Genomic DNA, 17941 nt, shown 5'->3' with positions numbered 1-17941 from the left:
GACCGACCGGACAGAAAGCTAATACAGGAAGCTGCAAAAGAAATCCTTAACGTACAAACTGGATTCAACAGATAGTAACCAACCCTGATCTGATTTAGGATTAGATCAAATAATCTTTTTATTTCACAAATGTACAACAGAACACATGATACATGTATCGGCTACCCAAACACAAAACTCTACATGATCCGTCACACTGGTACAAAACTTATATTTGTACTCCCATCTAACACACAGTACACAAACATGTTTCTTATGCCATTTACATCGCACACACTGGCTACATCCTAAGTGACGAGTAGTAGTGGATGCATCAATACTGCTTCTGCAACAACCATCTAAAACACAAACTGTGTTTTAACCCTTTAACTAACTCAACACCTGCATTTCACATCACTACCAAACATTTCACAAAGCAGATCTTTACTCTTTAGATGCAATTCCTGCCTTCACTGGCAGATTTTGGGTTTTATACATTTTTAGGAATGTTTTTTTTTTTTAATCCGAGATGCCCGAGTGTACCTGAACGCACCCCAACAGAAATTAAATTGTTTCTATTATAAGACAGCTAATTATTTTCTGTAACTTTTTCATTCCTGTATGTGTTTTTGTTTTAATTCAAATGTTCTTGTACTTGTTTAATATGGAGGCTGCAAGAGGGCAGGCAGCCAAACTTTAAACCTGGGGGAAAGAAAAAAAGAGAGGTGGGTGGGGGGCTTATCAGAAATGTAAAGTACCAGTAATCTGCTGTTTAAGCGCTAAAATATGTATAAGCCCATTATGCTCCTTTAAGTCCAACAGACTGCAGCATTATAATTCGTTACTAAATAACCAGTTAAGTGATATTCAAGTCAGATTTCAACCTTGTTCCACGAATACAAAAGTAAGAAATTCCAGTGGTTCCAGGTGTGATTAGTGGGTCTCACTGTAACGTTTCAGTGGGGATCAGACTGAATGATGATCCTGGTATATGGTTGTATTCACTTTGAATTTGTGGAGAATGTACATCATGATTTGTTGTGTTGAAATCCTGGTTGTTGTTGCAGCTCTTATGTGTTGCGCACAGTTTGTTGCAAGACATTCAAATCGACTGATCAGTCACCCAACAAGTATTAATGCATCCACGAGCCGACGTGATAAAAAAAACCTGACCCGCCCTTTATCATCTGACCCCAAACAAACGTTTTGCTGGTGAAAATGTTCTTTCTTTCTTTCTCTTCCCACAACATCCTTTGCTTTTCCATCTCGGCCAGAGGAAATGATGAGCAGCCACCTCCGCTCAGAGGGAAAGTGGTGCACCGGCTCGTTGGTCCTGTAGTGAAATCCCACAGCGCTTAACAGCAACCAGTCGTATGAACTGGGGAAGAGGAAGCTCTACGCAGCTCTCTCAGGCAGGCAGGCACGCACACACACGCTCCTCATCTATGCCAAAGCACGGATGACTGTGTGTATAAACACACACACGCACATACACACAGCAGGCACACAGAGACTGCAGTCCTCCTCAGAAAACAACCAAAGTGAGCGGTGAGTGTTCAGCTCTCCCTTCTCCGATACCAAAAGTGGCCGTTTGTCTCTCGAGTGTCTCGTTCTCCGAGACCCGAGTGAGTCTATTTCTTCATTTTGAGGTCAGCCTCCATGGCACTACGCCGACCTCTGGTGCCTCCGTCCTGCAGCAGAGAGACAGAGGAGGGAGACAGGGGGGAAAGGAAAAAAAGAAAATTGAGAGCAGGAGAAAGAATTAGCATAAGAGTGGAAAGGTCAGAGGTCAGAGGTCAGCTGGACAGCGTGAAGGGAGGCCCTGTGGCGGGCCTCCTCACGTGATAGAGCTCCGCACAAAAACACAGCACAGTCCACTTCGGAAGGCTTCCTCCCCAAATGAAGAACATAAAAAAAAATTATGGTGAGAAAGAAAAAGAAAGATTTAAAACGAAAAGAAGGAGAAAAGAAATTAGAACATGCAGAGACACGGACGATCGCACGAAAACAGAAAAACACAGGAAACCGGCATGGGGTCATTAACCGAAGGTCGACGGAAGCTTGGGTGATGAGAGGTTATTGGAGCCTGTGTGTGTGTTGTGTTGTGTGTGTGTGTGTGTGTGTTGAGCGCTGTGTCCAAACAGAACTTAAATGTTATGAGGGTGACACAGACAGTGATGTGTGAGGGTGTGTGAGAAACTGTAAGAAAAAGAGAGAGAGGTGGCTTTTAATCCTCCACACACACATCTGTACAGCTGCATATGGCTGGACACTGACTGTGTTTGTGTGTGTGTGTGTGTGTGTTTGTGAGACTTTCATGTTGTAAAATCTCATTGGCTAGATAACAACTTTCGGGAAACACAAATATAAAGGGGGAAAAGTCCACAGTCTGACATCATGTCCAGGAAGTTATTCTGTGTTTGAGCAAAAGAAAATTAAAGACTAATTAATTTTGACCTTCACTAAAAGTCATGGAAATCCAGTGACCGTTAAAGTCGTCACAGAGTTACACCATGTAGTTATTTAAGATGAGAGATTTCTGTATTGTATCTGCTTGTCTTACTGGTTTCAAGTGGGTGGGACCAGTTAGGAAAAGGTGATGTCATCCACTCGCATGGACCAATCAGGCTTTAGCAATATTTGACTCAAAATACTACGTCACTGTGACTGTTTGCTAGTGAGCAACATCTGATCTCACAACACTCACACTGATTCCTGATAACAAATTTAACAATCAATAACTGATACCGTGAATTTATTTACAACCTTTGTATTGATTTCCCGTTTAGTCATAATATAAATGTTACACAAAATTTAAATAAAAGGAAAATGACTTACTGAAATCATTTATGGTAAGTCTTGATATCTATGGTTTATAATAGTTATAGGGATATGATATCATCATTTGGAAGTTAATGTTACGTAATGTATTTTTTATATCTTAACATCACACAAACAAGTATTTTAGAATAAACCCAAAATTTTATTTTTTCCTTTTGTGTCCAAGAGACATGTTGAGCCAGATGTCATGTAGCTGTAAAGTACCATGTTTTTAGATTTTAAAGTTTGACTTTTGGATGGAAGAAATTCCAAAAATCAGCTTATATACTAGTCCAAGCGCTTTTTAATTACCTGAATGGCAGCAGTTTATTTACTGCTTAGTTACATTATTGATTTAAAACAATAATGGTGTTTTTTTTTAATAAAGATTTCAATCCTTTCTACAGTCTTGCTTTGTTTAATGCTGCTGAAACACAACTGAACAGAGAGAGAGAGCAAAGAAAAGAGGAGAGGAACAGACTGGTGTGTGTCATGTGTATCGTGTATGTGTGTGTGTGCTTGCGTTGAGACAAGCGTGTGCGGAGCGTGGCCTGGTTCTGGTGAAATCTGAGGGAGAACCTGAATACTTACAAAGAGAGAGAGAAGGAAAGCAGGAGAGGCCATTGGGACACTGTCCTGTAGGAGGACAAACATTGGAGTGAGAAAGAGAGAAAAGACACACATGTGCGTGAGAAGCAAGTTTCATACAAGTCTGCGTCAAACACAGGAGCACGCTGGGGGACGGAGGTCCATGTGACCGCTGAACAACACACACACACACACACACACCCATTCACACAACACCACAAAGACAGACACACACTCCCATATGCAGACCATAAATAGTGACATCAACGACACGCACCCTCGCGTTCACACCAACAAGTCGTTACCACAGCTCACAGCCCGGTCGAGTCCCAACATGGCTTGTGTGAAACGCATCGTACCTTTACATTCAGTCGTGGCACCTTTCTGAGCTACACGTTACAAATCATCTAAATTAACTTCTAAACTACAGTGGCAGCCTCAAGTCCACTCCAGCTGAGCTCGCTGTGGAGAAACAGCCAAACAAAGATTAAAAAAACATTTGATCATTCGAGTGAAAACTCCCCAACATTTGTGAAAGTTAAACACAAAATTGAGCTTGATCTTTCTCTCTGGAGACGACTTCATAAGATTTTATTATACCTCAAAAAAAAAATTGCCATGAAAAGCAGGGACCACGTTAAACGCACACTCCAGTCTCCCACATTCATGCAGTTACACAGTTCACACACACACTCACAGCTGCAAGTAAGAAAATTCACTGCGAACAGACAGACAGACAGACAGACAGACAGACAGACAGACAGACAGACAGACAGACAGACAGACAGACAGACAGACAGACAGACAGACAGACAGACAGACAGACAGAGAGACAGACAGACAGACAGACAGACAGACAGGAGTTAGTGAGGAGAGGTGCAGCCAGCATGCAGCAGCAGCAGCAGCAGCAAGACACCAACCAGCTGGGAGAACAAGACCAGCATCATTCACTGAAGCACGTTACAGCAAGCAGAGGAAGTGTTGACCAGGTCCATGTGTTTACCACTGGGTCTGTGTGCATGTGTATGAGTGAGTGTGTGTGTTGTGGACATTTTGTGTGTGAATATAAGAATATCTCAAATGAATTCCCCAAAGCAGCTTGAATTCAATAGATGTTACATTTTCAGTGTCTAGCCTGGAATACAGAATAAGGTCATTCATGTTTCCAACTGGGACACAAAGATCTTTGTGACAAAGGTCTGTGGTTGTGTACGGTGCATAACGCCGGCAGCACTGATCACAAACCGTTGCAGACGACCACACTCAGGGTTTCAGCGCTTCAGAGGCGTTGACTTTGGATTTATGGAAATAACACTGTACCAGAGACACATGGATGACTTTGGTATTTATAAGTGTACATGAAACACCAAAAAGAGCGGTAATGTTTTTTCTCTGAAGGTAAATTCTGTACAAAACAGAGGGTGAAGGTGTTATTCAAATGATCTGCACACATTATTACACATTTGCTTGTCTTGAGAGGAAATGCATATGCTTTAATAATCAGTAAAGAGGAGACTGAATGGCCTCCTATCAGGAATATACAATTCTTATGACCAGACAGACTTTATCAGTCTTTAAGCAATAAAACACCCTAATCTGTTTAGATTACAGGCCTAAGGACCTAAACCCTGCACATCATGGTTGATCATGGATGTGTTGGAGCAGGAGCAGACTGCTGTAGAGTGCAAATCAATACAAGTGCTGGTTCCCAAGGTCAGTGTAGACAGCTGGATAATGAAGAAGAGGAGTGGGTTGCCAACTTTCCCTGGACATGTTTCTCATGTCTCCGTTCCTAACTCAGGGAAACTGAGACTGCAACGTTAAAAACAAACAAAGACTCGATGACTTTGCTACGGCGCCTCCACACGCTGGTTCAAATACACTGTTGATATTTTGATATTTTCACACTGAACGCATGCCACAGTTGAGCTTCAGGACTCTTTTTCTATTTCTTTATCAGGTTGACACCCGTTTGACACCTGGAGAAACGTTCACTCCCTCCCAACAGGTCCAACCCACCTTCTCAGCCGGCTCTCCTGGTTTACGGTTTCCCTCCCTCCCGCGGAGGCTCTTGGCGGAGATGGCGCTCTCTGACGTTTGCATGATGAGCTGCGTGGCGAGGAACTGCTGCACGTGCTCCAGGACGTCGCGCTGCATCTCCAGCGCCATGTGGTACACGTCGTGGTCCGACGAGTTGTACATGACGGCGTTCTGAAACATCAGCATGATGTCTCGCTGGAACTCGGCCGTGGTGCGGATCACACCGGACTCAATGTTCTTCTTTATGGCCGACAGGTCCATGGGTCTGAAACGGGACGGGCGGTGGAGTCACGGAGCAGAGGGAGGCGTTTTATTAAAGGTTGTGTTTGTGTTTTTTTTGTTTGTTTGTTTTCCTTTTCTCTCACTTTTACTTTATATGAATTGAAAAATGTATTGGTAATTATGATTAATTTGATAGTGTTTTATTATTTCTGACTCTCTGGTTGCCAATAATAAAAATTTTTTGTAGAGGGTCGATTGTAACACACGTACGTTAGGTTGTCAAAAACATTAACACACCGGCTTCTACGAATAAAAACTTATGAATTTCTTTGAGTGTAACAGCCTGTAAGTAGTTTTCACTGAAAAAAGTCAGTGTGTGTGTGTGTGTGTGTGTGTGTGTGTGTGTGTGTGTGTGTGTGAGGTCTGACCTGTGAACGATGCTGTGGTAACCGGGGGCAATGTCATCTGACACAGGCTGCAGGAAGACACTGGCATACCTGGGAGACACAGGGGGAAAAAGCAACAACAGTAAATTTCCCTCCAGTGCAGCAGCAGTGAGATCCTCTACTGCAGACTGTTTCCTGTGACTACAATCTTTATTTCTCCAAAGAGGTGATAAATCAGTTTCACTGTGCACACAGGGTCGTCGAGGAGAAAAAGTAGAAATTGCCATCTAATCTTTAAAACACTGCAACGTCAGCCGACGGAAAAAGCACAAAAATGTTAAATAAAGAACTTGCAGACTAAGGGGTTTTGTACAGAATTAGCTCTGATGAGGGTGCTTCTCATTTCTGAACTTGTTTCTTGGCTGCTATTGGCTACTAGCCAAGACTGTGGTGAGCATGACTCTTCTGCCCTTTTCTGTTTCACCCACAAGAAAAACGCTTCGGTGATGAGCAGATCAAGGTCGTGTTAGCTGTGTCGTTTGGGTTTTAATCACTTTAAAAGGGAGTTCACATTCTACATCGCATTACATAGAAATTACATGAGATATTGATTCTTTTGACATCCAACTGTATATAGATGTATTCATAGATAACAAATACTAAGTGCTATCATGTTGAAAGATAAAATATAGCTCAATGGACTCAACAATAGACACTTGAGCGTCTTGTTAAAGCCGTATATAAGGAGTAGGTTGTGCTTCAGGATACGGTATTATGCTGAATGAACAGACCTTATATAGCTCGTATTAATATTGGTTCAGATGTATATCAATATTCCTGAATAACTATTTGCCTGTTCTGTCAAACTCCCACTGAAACTGACTGAGAGGTGCTGCTCAAGTGTTGAGACAAAGACTGGTTGATTGTTAAGGCCAAGAGGCTCCACCTGTGGTTGGCTGCGGCTCTCCACACCAGCATGATGGCTTTCTTCCAGATCTTCTGCGCCTGCACGGCCTCCTGGTCCTCGCCACATGTCGACCTGATACACAAAGACAGAGCAGGACAGAGGCAGCGGAGAGGACGTGAGTGGGACATGAAGAGAGGATTGTTAGGTCGACGGTGGATGGAAATTGAAAGCAGAAGAGAAACCCCAAGTGGCAGAGAGACAATAGCACATGTTGTTAGAATTTGGGATGTCAGCAGTCACAGACTGCTTCGCTCAGAGAAATGGAGTCTAATCTGATTCAGAGGTCATGACATAAATATTCATGACAAATGCCAGCTGAGCTTTATCTAGTTTTAACACAGCAGTTCACTTTGAATGCAGTGAAGGGGGTTATCTCAGGCCATTGCGCTGAAGTAACCGGTACTCAGCAAATAATAAAATGGGGATTATCACAATTATCACATCACTCCTGCAGCCGGGAATGACACCTACAGCTGGGACGAAGAGGCCGGGCTGCTGGCCAGCGAATCAGCCGTGTAGCGCTGAGAGGGTGGGCCGTACCCGTCCTCACTCTCGCTGGCGGCCCGCTCCACCTCTGACAGATAGGGCCCCTCGCCACACTCCTCCTTCAGCTCCATTCCTTCTTCAGGGTCACCCTCGCTGCCCGCCTCCTCCTCCTTCACCTCCTGGGGACAAAATAAACACAAAAAAGTCAAACAAGTGCAATTTAAAGAAGATGTTTGTATGTCCAAGTCTGCAAACGTGTGTTACCTTGGACTCCTTTCCAGACACAGAGCTGTCCTCAGAGTCTGTGGGTCAAAATGAAATGAAAGAAGATTAAAAACATAAATATAAAAGCATCGTTTGTGTGTCTGTGTGTGTGTGTGTACACAACACTCACCTAGGCACGGTGGGTTGGGCTCAGGCTGGCTCCACTCCTCTGCTTCACTCTTCACTGTCGCTTCAGTCGCCTCCTTTCCCGCGCCGTCCTCTGTAACCTCAATCCCCGTGGCGCCGTCGTCCGAGGTGACGGAAGAAGTGACGTCGCTTCCCGCCACCTCGGGTCCTTCGCACTTTCCCTTGATGGGCTCCTCTCTTTTAGTCTCTGGTTGGTTCTGGGTCTCTGTGCTCACGGGAGTCGGTGCCGACATCGTGGCCGCGTCCTGAGGCTCCTGTGTGGGGTTGGGTTCTTGGACCGCGGGCGCAGGATCTGACGTCTTGAGCTCCTGCGTCTCCCAGGGGCCGGGGAGAGTGTGTCCCTCTGAAACGGCCTCTTCACACAGAGAAAGGGCTGCCTCCACCGCTGCGGCATCCAGAGCCTCCACAGAGTCATCGACCTGGGCAGAACGTTTATTACATGTTTAAACAACTAATATAAACTGCATCGTGTGATGACTGAGCAAATGTTAAATCATTCTGGAGTTTTTTTTGCAGTGGGAATGTAAAGGGATACTTCAACATTTTGCAAATTGGTCCGTTACCATAATCCCTATAGTCTCAGGAGTAGGTTTGTTACCTTTAATTGTCGGTGCAAGCTATTTTTACAACGGCAGAGCAGAGCCGTGAGCTGCTCAGAGCTACGCTTGGAGGCTCATGGGATTTCTTAGTTTCCCTCATCAAACTCATCAAATACACAATCCAACAACTCCACAACGCTCTGGTGGACAAGTTGTGACCTGCATATTCACCACGCTATGAGATAATAATGGAACGTTACTTTCGAGGTAAATTCATGAAGAACCACTGATGCGCGTTCCACTATTTTTAAGACTATTTTAAAGGGATAGTTCAACCATAGTTGATGCGTGTTCCTGTCGAAGGCAGTCTCTGCATTTACCTCGAAAACAACTCTGTCTCATAACGTTACATTATTATCTCATAGCGTGGTGAATGTGCAGGTCACAACTTGTCCATGAGAGAGTTTTGGAGTTGTTGGATTGTGTATTTGATGAATTTGATGAGGGAAACCAAGAAATCCCATTAGCCTTCGAGCGTAGCTCTGAGCAGCTCGCGGCTCTGCTCCGCCGTTCTAAAAATAGCTTGCACCGACAATTAAAGGTAACAAACCTACTGCTATGACTATAGGGATTATGGCAATGGGCCAATTTGTCAAAATGTTGAACTATCCCTTTAACAGGACACAAAAAATGGTGATTTTTTTACATTCTGACACAGCATCAACTATACCTTCTCCTCGATGATGGCGATGATGTCTCCCACTGTCTCCAGGTCCAGTTCGTCTCCCATATAAGACACCGCTACGAGGTCCTCTTCTACTAACCCTGTCTCCTCACTGAGCTCTGCTTTTACTGCGGCTTCAGCTTCTGCTTCACCCTCTGCAAACACACACAGAGGTGTAGATATATACACCAACGCACGATACAAACCTCATAGCAATTTAAGTTTTAAGTGACATAATGGAAACTGATCTGGAGATGTTGTTGAGACAGTGTCACATGGCCAGTTGTGTCTGTCCTTGTTTTTTAAGCATGTTTTGACTGTGTGATGTGTATTTGACTACACTGTGTAGTCAGGATGTACTGCGTGTTTTAAAATCTTCAAATATACAGTGTGTCCCATGGCAGCAGCCAAATGTCAAACAAAGCAAGTGCATCATGTTCTACCCACTGAGCAATAAAAGGCGCTGTATTGTTTTCCCAGGATTTATTCTTTGTGGAACTAAGACATTTCTCAACAACACAATCACCAAAGCAGGAAATGTGCCTGTGTTTGCGCGTATGAGTAGTTAGTTATATGTTTACCTGTGATGACCTCGTGGCCAGTTGGTAAGGCTGTGGCTGCTGTGGCTGTCTGTAGTCCATTAGTGAGGCTTCCAGTAGAGTCTCCCTCTGCAACCTGACAACAACAAATTAACAAACAAACAAAAAAAGCCACAAGTGAGGTTTTATTCCTGAGCTATACAAATACATATTTTATATTTGTCACTGGTTTTAGCCAGTCAAATGTGAAATTCTCTGATTCCCTTTAGTACTGACAAGGCCAACTTACTTGTATAGCCCATTTTTACCAACGGTTTGTCTCAAAGGGTTTTACACAGCATCATAACAACATCCCCTGCCCTTAGACCCTCACATCGACTGAGGAAAGACTCCATAGAAAACCCTTTTAACAGGGAAAAACACCAGGAGAAACCTCAAGAGGAGGGATCCCTCACCCAGGAAGGGCAGACTTGCAATAGATGTTGTGTAGAGACAAGGAAAACAGTTTACAACATGGAATATGGGAAAACGTGGAAATGGAATCAGTCACTTAAAGAAGGCTGATGAAGGCATGGTACTCTCGACAAATTAAGTACAGAAACTTTGAGATAGTTCTGTTGCCTTTCATTTTTTTGGTTTTCTTGTAACTTTTTGGACGTCATCATTCAAGCTTCAGTGCCACCTACCAGGCGTGGGCTAGCTGAGATCAGGTTGCCTTTTTTCAGCAGCTCTGACAGAAGAGGTGATGGCGGCGGTGTGGCCTTCTGGGCCAGGAGTCTCTTCTGTGGCGAGTCGTCTACAAGAGCAGCCAGGCCTCCGTCTTTGGGCCCGGGGCCTGGAGGGTCCGCTGCTGGTAGAAACACTCCCACCCCCTGGGCCTGGTGGCAAAGGCAGGAAAGAAGAATCAGCACGAGTGAGTTGGCACAGGCAGCCACAGTGTTGTCAACTCTTCGTTCCAGCTGGTGCCGGCTTTGCCAAAAACACCACAATGTGAAATCAGCCTGAGCCACGGACTCATGATGAGACAAAAAAATAATTTGGAGGTAATTTTGTGGAAAGGCAAAGTCAAGATATCATCCTAATTAAGAGACAAAGCAATCTAATGTAACTGACACTGATTTACAGTACATGTGATGTGACAGCCCTCAAATCTGTTTCAATTCAGCCTGAAATCTGTCAAATGAAGAACCGGTGAGAACTGTTACGTCCATTTCATGTTCTAAGTGGGTAAAACTGAATCTTGGACAATGTCTTTACTTGACAAAGAAAAGCTCAGTTTTCTTGTTTTATTATCACTGCTACATGAGTTTGTTCTTACAACTGAGTGGGTGGTGGTGGTTGTGGCGTCGTCAGAGCCGCCGCCGCCTCCTCCTCCTCCTCCTGTGTCCATGGGCGGGGTGGGGGCCGAGGAGTCAGCCTGAGAATCCAGCGTCGGCGGGCTGGCACCCAGAGGAGAGCGTACGGTTACACTGGGCAGACGCTTAGGTGTGTTTTTCACCGCCTGACGAGCTGTGACGTAGAGAGAGGGTCAGACAAGGTGACGGAGAGAATGAGTCCATTTTGTGAAGGCGCTCGGTTCAAGGAATTAGAGACAAGAAAAACTGCAAAACAGAAATCATGAGCGAGGCATCATGCGATAAAACTGTCTTTCCAACGCAAGCACCTCAGAGAAACAAGCCTTTGTTTGAACAAGAAAGAAAAAAAAATTCCAGGAAGAGGCCCGGGCAAAGTGTTCGGGTCGTTGGAGATTTATTGCTTTAATACTGCGAAAGTCTACACTGGAATATAAATATGAGAAACTCCCGGTCCCTCTTTGTCTCCTTTGTTGGTTTTGATCTAATGTCATGTTCTATTTAATCTACTCTTTCACAGATATAAATAGACAGAAAGCTGTTCATCATTAGTAATGTGTCTGCAGTCTTACATCAGTAACTCTATGTTCTTAACAATGTCATAAACCTCCACAGCACTGAGAACGGTTATCTTGGCAAGGTGGCAGATAAAGCTCTCACACCTCGGAAAACTTTGGCAAGAGAAGATGTTGTTAGTTTATTATGTTGTGATGCAGCTCCATCGCAGCATGCCAGGCAGTGTGGGAGGAATGACACAGTGACCTTTCGTAAAGTTAAGTGTGAAGTTCACAGTAGTAAATACCAAAATGATACAAGATGTTAGATCTCCAGAGGGAAAAAAACTGACATTTTTCTAAATAAAACCTTCAGTGTGCAGACTTCATCTACCTTGGTACGCTGTTTCTGTTGCTTTCCTCTTCTGTTCTGCTTCCTCCTCATCCTGCTTCTTCTTTCTGGAGTTAGAAAAACATACATGTCAAATGACTGATAGGCCGAATTCCGATTCTCCCCTTAGCCCTAGCCCTTGGCCCTAACCCTTCGTTTTGCGCGTTCACGTGAAGTGGTAGGGGTGTCCCAATTCTGGTTCAGACGAGGGTTAGGGGGAAGTGGTAGGGCTATCTCGCCCTCGAAACTGAGATTTTTCAGGGGCACACTACGGACCGAGGGCTATGGCAAGTTTCCCAGAATGCATCTTGCGGCAACCGGCAGCTGATTTATTTCTCACTGTAGCGCTGTTATTACGTCATTTTGTTAAGTTTTAATATTTTTTCATGCGAGAAAGTAGCTGTTTAGATCCCCAATGTGCGGTCGGTTTATCCACATGAGGCTGTTTAGACGTTTGCTCCGATGTTTTTCGGAGAAGTGAACCTCCACGTTGGAGCCTCCACCTGTGGAGCAGATCAGCGGCTCGTCACGGAGACACCACCCCGTCCGGACAGCTTGTCAGCCGGCCAACCTCCCGACCTCGTCCCGGTAGAAAAGACGGACGCTAATTAACTTACCCGCGGGGTTTTAAAGGTTTACCGCCGCGTAGTTACATTCTTTTTAGCAGATAAATGCTCATCTCATTGATGAAATGTAACAATTGTCGCATTAATTTGTTTGAATTAAAGGTGAAGCTTCATGTGTTTTGGACACAGAAGCAGCACTGCCTGGGGGATCTGTAGCCTATACAGAAATCACCACATTTACATCAATAAATAAATGTTTTACAATGAACCGATCATTCTTCATTAAATTTTATTTTATTTTATTAAGTTAACGTGGTTCTGAATAGAGGATTTGTGGCAAAAGCTCGTCACGTCTGCTTATGTGAAAGCCAGCAGAGACGACTGATGACGTATGTGATTGTTGAAGTGGTGTCCCAATTCGTAGGGGTTGACTTTCAACCCTACTCCTTGTAGCTCCGTTTCAAGTGCAAGGGTTAAGGGCTAAGGGCTAGGGGTAGGGGTAGGGATGAAAAATAGAATCGGAATTGGGCCTTAATTTATCGACAGTGTAGGGGAATAAAGGGAAAGACTGAAAATATTAAGTTTGAATTTCGGAAATAACTGGAGATCCTCAGCTGTGATGTCATTGCTCACTGCACAGCAGAGCCTGGTGTTTTACTGGATAGCAGACTGACTGCAATTTTTGAATGTAAAGTTCCTAAAAAAATTCTCATGAACCATAACGTTCGACAAAAAGACATTTTCACAACTCTACATTAAAGGGATAGTTCAACCTTTTGGCAAATTGGCCCATTGCCATAATCCCTATAGTCATAGCAGTAGGTTTGTTACCTTTAATTGTCGGTGCAAGCTATTTTTAGAACGGCGGAGCAGAGCCGCGAACTGCTCAGAGCTACGCTACGGAGGCTAATGGGATTTCTTGGTTTCCCTCATCAAACTCATTAAATACACAATCCAACGACTCCAAAACGATCTTGTGGACAAGTTGTGACCTGCACATTCACCACGCTATGAGATAATAACAGAACGTTACGAGACAGAGTTGTTTTAGAGGTAAATACAGAGACTGCCCTCGCGCATCAACTATCATGAACTATCCTTTTAAAAAAGTCACAAAGATATTAAGAGTCATCTCTTGAGGACTAGGCTGAGATTGGCTTTTTAAGTAATACTGACAATTATCACCAAACAGAAGAGCTGCCAAGAGTCTTACAGTGTGATCTCTGTCCACAGCTCCTTCAGCTGAGGGTCCAAGTGCCCCGTCTGGATCAGATCCACCTCCTTCTTCAGCTTCCTGTCAGACAGAAATCACAGGGAGGTTAAAGGTCATGCCTGGCTGTAGCCATCAAGGATTTGTCTCTCACAGGTTAATGTACCTGTACTGCTCTTGTGTGTCTCGCAGCAGTTTTTTCAGCTCCTCTATCCTCTCCGTGGTCAACCTGCGAACGATGACGTCCTCAATGGTCTCGACCACCTCACCCTTCTCGCCACGCTTACGCCTGGAGCACAAACACAGACAAACATGATGAGACACAGTTGGAAACATTTAATCCATGGATTTGAAACAACAAACAAAATCACGATTCTGTACATGTGTGTGTGTGTGTGTGAGTTACTAACTTTGGTGCTTCTGTAGCTTCCAGCAGTTCTGAATATTGTGAGGCACAATGCTGGGAAGAGAGAAAGCAGGTTTTCTTCAACATACTGTATGTTACAAAAGAACGATGACATCCTGTCGCTGCGTTACAACAAACGATGGACTTGTACAGAGAAAGAAAGACTTGGAGAAAGTGTTGAGTAGGTTTTGCAGCTCTCTCACCTTCTGTGAGAACCAGTCAGGTGGACGACCAGGCTCTGAAAAAGGCTTGATGGCTCTGCTTACAGACACCCTGGAAAACAAAGAGATGCTCAGATTAAGCAAGGACGCTGACAGGACAATGTTGAAAGTAAATAAATGTGGCGACTGAAGACGTGCATTTAGATTAGGAATTAATGAAAAAGGCCCAGCGTGTTGTGGAAAAGAAAAAGTACTTGATGTCACATTTGTTTGTAAAAACACTCAGGTTAGCGTTGATATTCTCTCATAAGCTGCTGACTGACAAGAGTTATGTGCAGTCTGTTACTTGAAACCTGTCATCGCTTCTTCTTTTAGACATTATAACCTGTCCTAGTCTGATCTCTAGTGGTGAGAAGTGAGATAACCTGCTTTAACAGGGTCAGGGAACATAATATTTGTACACTTCCTGTACAGTGTCCTTAAGATGGTGATGAAAATGACCAGATCATGTATGTGAGCTAAAATCTAACTGCAGCTCATTTTGTTTGCGTTAAAGCCTGAAGGATTTGTGGTCTGTGATTGATTAACATCTTTCCACACACTGTTTGTTTCTCTTACTCTCCTTGAAGTTGTTAATAATATCAAACAACAGCTTCAAGTCATTCTTTTATTCATTTGCTTCAATGTAAGGACACAAGGGCTGATACTACATCTGTGCTGCAAGAGTGGGACAGTTCCCTAAGATCACGCATTTAGCTACTGGAGTGCTCACATTGAGATAATTGCAAAAACAGAGCTACAATGGAGATAATGTGATGGTGCCTTCATTTAATTTACTAAGAGGAAACCTCTTACAACTCATCACATCTCCTTTTTACTGATGTCCTGCCAGCCACCGCATCACATTGTATCATCATATGAATGTTTCAGATACAAAAGACAAATATACATGTGTTTCTATTTGAAGTGTTGTGTTTTGTGTATTTCTTTTTACCAGTTTTGGTCACCACTCCTCATGACAGAGGAGGCCAGGCACAGTTTCTCCCGGACCGACCAGGGCTCTGTCGGCCCCACATTCAGGATCTTGTGTTCTGCAGGGAGACAGGTAGAAACATGGAGAGATCAGCTGACAGCAGCACGATGAAGCTTTTGCTTCTCCCGCTTTCCCTTTCGGTCATGTGTATTGTATTAAGTGGATTGAGATGATGTGTGATGATGATGACTAATTGACATGCCCGAAATGAACCAAATAAATAAATAAATAAATAAATGAGAAACCACTGTGTTGGTTTATTACAGAGTAAAGCTGCTCACTTTACTCTGTAATAAACCAGTACACACAAACCGTGGTCTGATATAAACATCCACACTAAACAAGGAACATACACATGAATAACTGAAACAAAGTCCTTGTTACAGCTCCCTCTCAATTCATATTTATTCATGTCAGATTTTGCGTTATGTTCATGTTTTCTCGGTCTGTTGTGGCTTTGTTTGTTGTGTTTTGTTGTTGTTGTTTTTGTTCATGTTCATGGCTCAGTTCATATCCAGCAGAATAAGCTGTCTGTCCCGTGATTAAGCTGTCTGTCCCGTGATGAGTCAGTGAGACGAAGATAAACCAGCTCACACAGCCGCAGCAGCGCTGTTAGACGACTCCTGCATCTTATTGTTTATCAGAGTTGGTTAGCTCCGTTAGCTTCACCCAACACATTAGCGTGTGTCGTGTCCGTGCCATTAAAACCTATCGGTGTATTTCAGCTTTTAACAAGTCCTGGTGCTTAAATACAGATACAAAACCAGACACAACTGCATAAACACACGAACAAACAGGGACTTTGTGTACAATAACACGCAGTTAGCTCATGTTTTAACAGCAGCGTTAGCTTAGCCGCGATGATTACGGGGGACCCATTCATGAGACACACAGCGGCCGCTCGCTGAAACCTTTACATCAAACTACGAGGCCGTGGAGCTCGTTTACACCGGTGGAAACACGCTGCCGACGGGTTGTTTAGTGTTAGTTTATCTGTGAAACACTGAGAAGATCGAAAAAGAGGTAGAAAACACTACTCACTGCCGATACCGCTCGCCATTTCTTTTGTGACAAGGCCGAGAGCCCAACTTCCGCCGGACAGGTTTCAGTGTTACACCACGGGCTAGGGGTGTGTGTGTGTGTGTGTGTGTGTGTGTGTGTGTGTGTGTGTGTGTGTGTGTGTGTGTGTGTGTGTGTCTCACACACATCACATCACATTAACTAACACCACATCCTAGCGAACCTGGTGGACACAATTCATGCATTAAAACTGTAGCCTAATTAACAATTTTCTATTATTTATTATTACAACAATTAATTCGGATAAATTCTGGTCTCAGAAATTAAACTCACTCAAATGTAGTAAGCCTATATTTAATAATACATTAAAAAAAAACTCAAAATATTACAACAAAATATGGACAAGAAAAATCCTAAACAATATCTTTGACTTGACCTCTGACCGAGGTATAAATTCAGAGCTCCTTTCCAAGATCAGTGGTGAGTCTGACCCTGGTGAGGATCAGAGTCAGTGGATCAAAACACACCCAGACTTGTGTTTGAGCAAAGAGCTGTTGTTGTGGATTGTTTGGATCCATCCATCCATCCATTGTCTATTTACCACTTATCTGTGCAGGGTTGCGTGGGCTTGGACTCAATCCCAGCTGTCATAGGGCGAGGGCGAGTTACACCCTGGACAGGACGCCATGTCAGCCCTGATAGGGCTGGAAGGAGGGGAGAACTCACTCCCCCTAGAACCTGGGAATTGAACCGAGAACCCTGTTGCTGCTGCTGAGTGCTGGCCGTCACACCACCGTGCCAGTGCCACCCCTTATCCGGATCATGGTGGAAATATTCAGTGTCAGTGTTGATCAGAACAGATCTGTTGAACTCGACTGAAGACTCATAGCCTCTTTTAAATGCAGGTTATGATTTAATTTTATACAGAAATAGGCTAATAAATACACTAGCGGTCAAAAGTTTTAGAGCACCCCTAATCTTCCAGCTTTTTATTGAAATGTAAGCAGTTCAAGCCAAATGAATAGCTTGAAATGGTACAAAGGTAAGCTGTGAACTGCCAGAGGTAAAAAAACAACAAAAAAAACAAAACATATATATATATGTACTGTATATAAAAAAAATGGTAAGGTTACCCAAAACTGAAAGATAATGTAAAAAAAAAAAAAAAAAAAGGATCAAATCTCCGGTTCATCATGCAGGATTTTTGTGACCATTAATTTTTAATTTACCATTAACCATTAACCATTAAGTAGGCTGAAGGATGGTTGTTGTGTGACATCAACTGTCAAACATGGAGGAGCTTGAAAACATGGAGTGGCAGCACAGTCTCCATCCAGCTGGTTTGGGATGAACTGAATATATAATAATAAGAGTGAAAGCAAAGCAACCTACAAGTGTCACACATTTATGGGAACTTTTGCAACAGCTGGGAACAACTTTCTGAAGAATATAGCCTATGATTTCCATTGTAGAAATAATGCTATGAGTGTGTTTAGCTGTTATCTGCCACAGTTGGCTACAGTACTTTGAGTAAAAATTTTAGAATACATTTATAAATTCTATATATTATTATAATAGACATTTCTTTTTTTAAACTTCAAACGTTA

At 43.4% G+C, this 17941-nt stretch overlaps 1 protein-coding gene across 3 annotated transcripts; it reads right to left on the bottom strand.

The window, feature by feature from the left end:
- Positions 1–100: 100 nt before the first annotated feature.
- On the bottom strand, positions 101–16421 carry brd8b (bromodomain containing 8b). 3 transcript variants are annotated; one of them, XM_085788476.1, is made up of 19 exons: positions 16356–16421; positions 15276–15372; positions 14324–14393; positions 14125–14174; positions 13881–14003; positions 13718–13798; positions 11942–12006; positions 11020–11210; positions 10388–10579; positions 9744–9837; positions 9169–9317; positions 7883–8318; positions 7753–7790; positions 7474–7667; positions 6982–7074; positions 6078–6146; positions 5407–5692; positions 3391–3435; positions 101–1670 (listed from the first exon to the last, which is right to left on the bottom strand). In XM_085788476.1, exons 1-19 carry the CDS (start codon positions 16372–16374, stop codon positions 1611–1613), a joined length of 2352 nt encoding a protein of 783 aa, XP_085644602.1. In that variant the 5' UTR covers positions 16375–16421; the 3' UTR covers positions 101–1610. The 3 variants fall into 3 exon arrangements, with proteins under 3 accessions (XP_085644602.1, XP_085644604.1, XP_085644603.1); XM_085788477.1 differs by having other exon boundaries at positions 1396–1670; positions 7474–7664; XM_085788478.1 differs by lacking the exon at positions 3391–3435.
- Positions 16422–17941: the final 1520 nt, after the last annotated feature.

The sequence above is a fragment of the Trachurus japonicus genome, chromosome 10 (genome assembly GCF_045865225.1).
Source record: "Trachurus japonicus isolate A0001 chromosome 10, Traja_1.0".
NCBI lineage: Eukaryota > Metazoa > Chordata > Actinopteri > Carangiformes > Carangidae > Trachurus > Trachurus japonicus.
Note: the sequence above shows the minus strand (reverse complement) of the source record. Positions and strands in the feature narration are given on the sequence as shown.

What these genes read in the sequence shown, in the direction of transcription:
- brd8b (XM_085788476.1), bottom strand. An exon ending in TCTCAGCTAGCCCACGCCTG is followed by an intron (nt 9,838 to 10,387) that starts GTAGGTGGCACT and finishes TGTTGTTGTCAG; the next exon opens with GTTGCAGAGGGAGACTCTAC. An exon ending in AGAGCCGCAGCCAACCACAG is followed by an intron (nt 6,147 to 6,981) that starts GTGGAGCCTCTT and finishes TGTGTCTCCCAG; the next exon opens with GTATGCCAGTGTCTTCCTGC.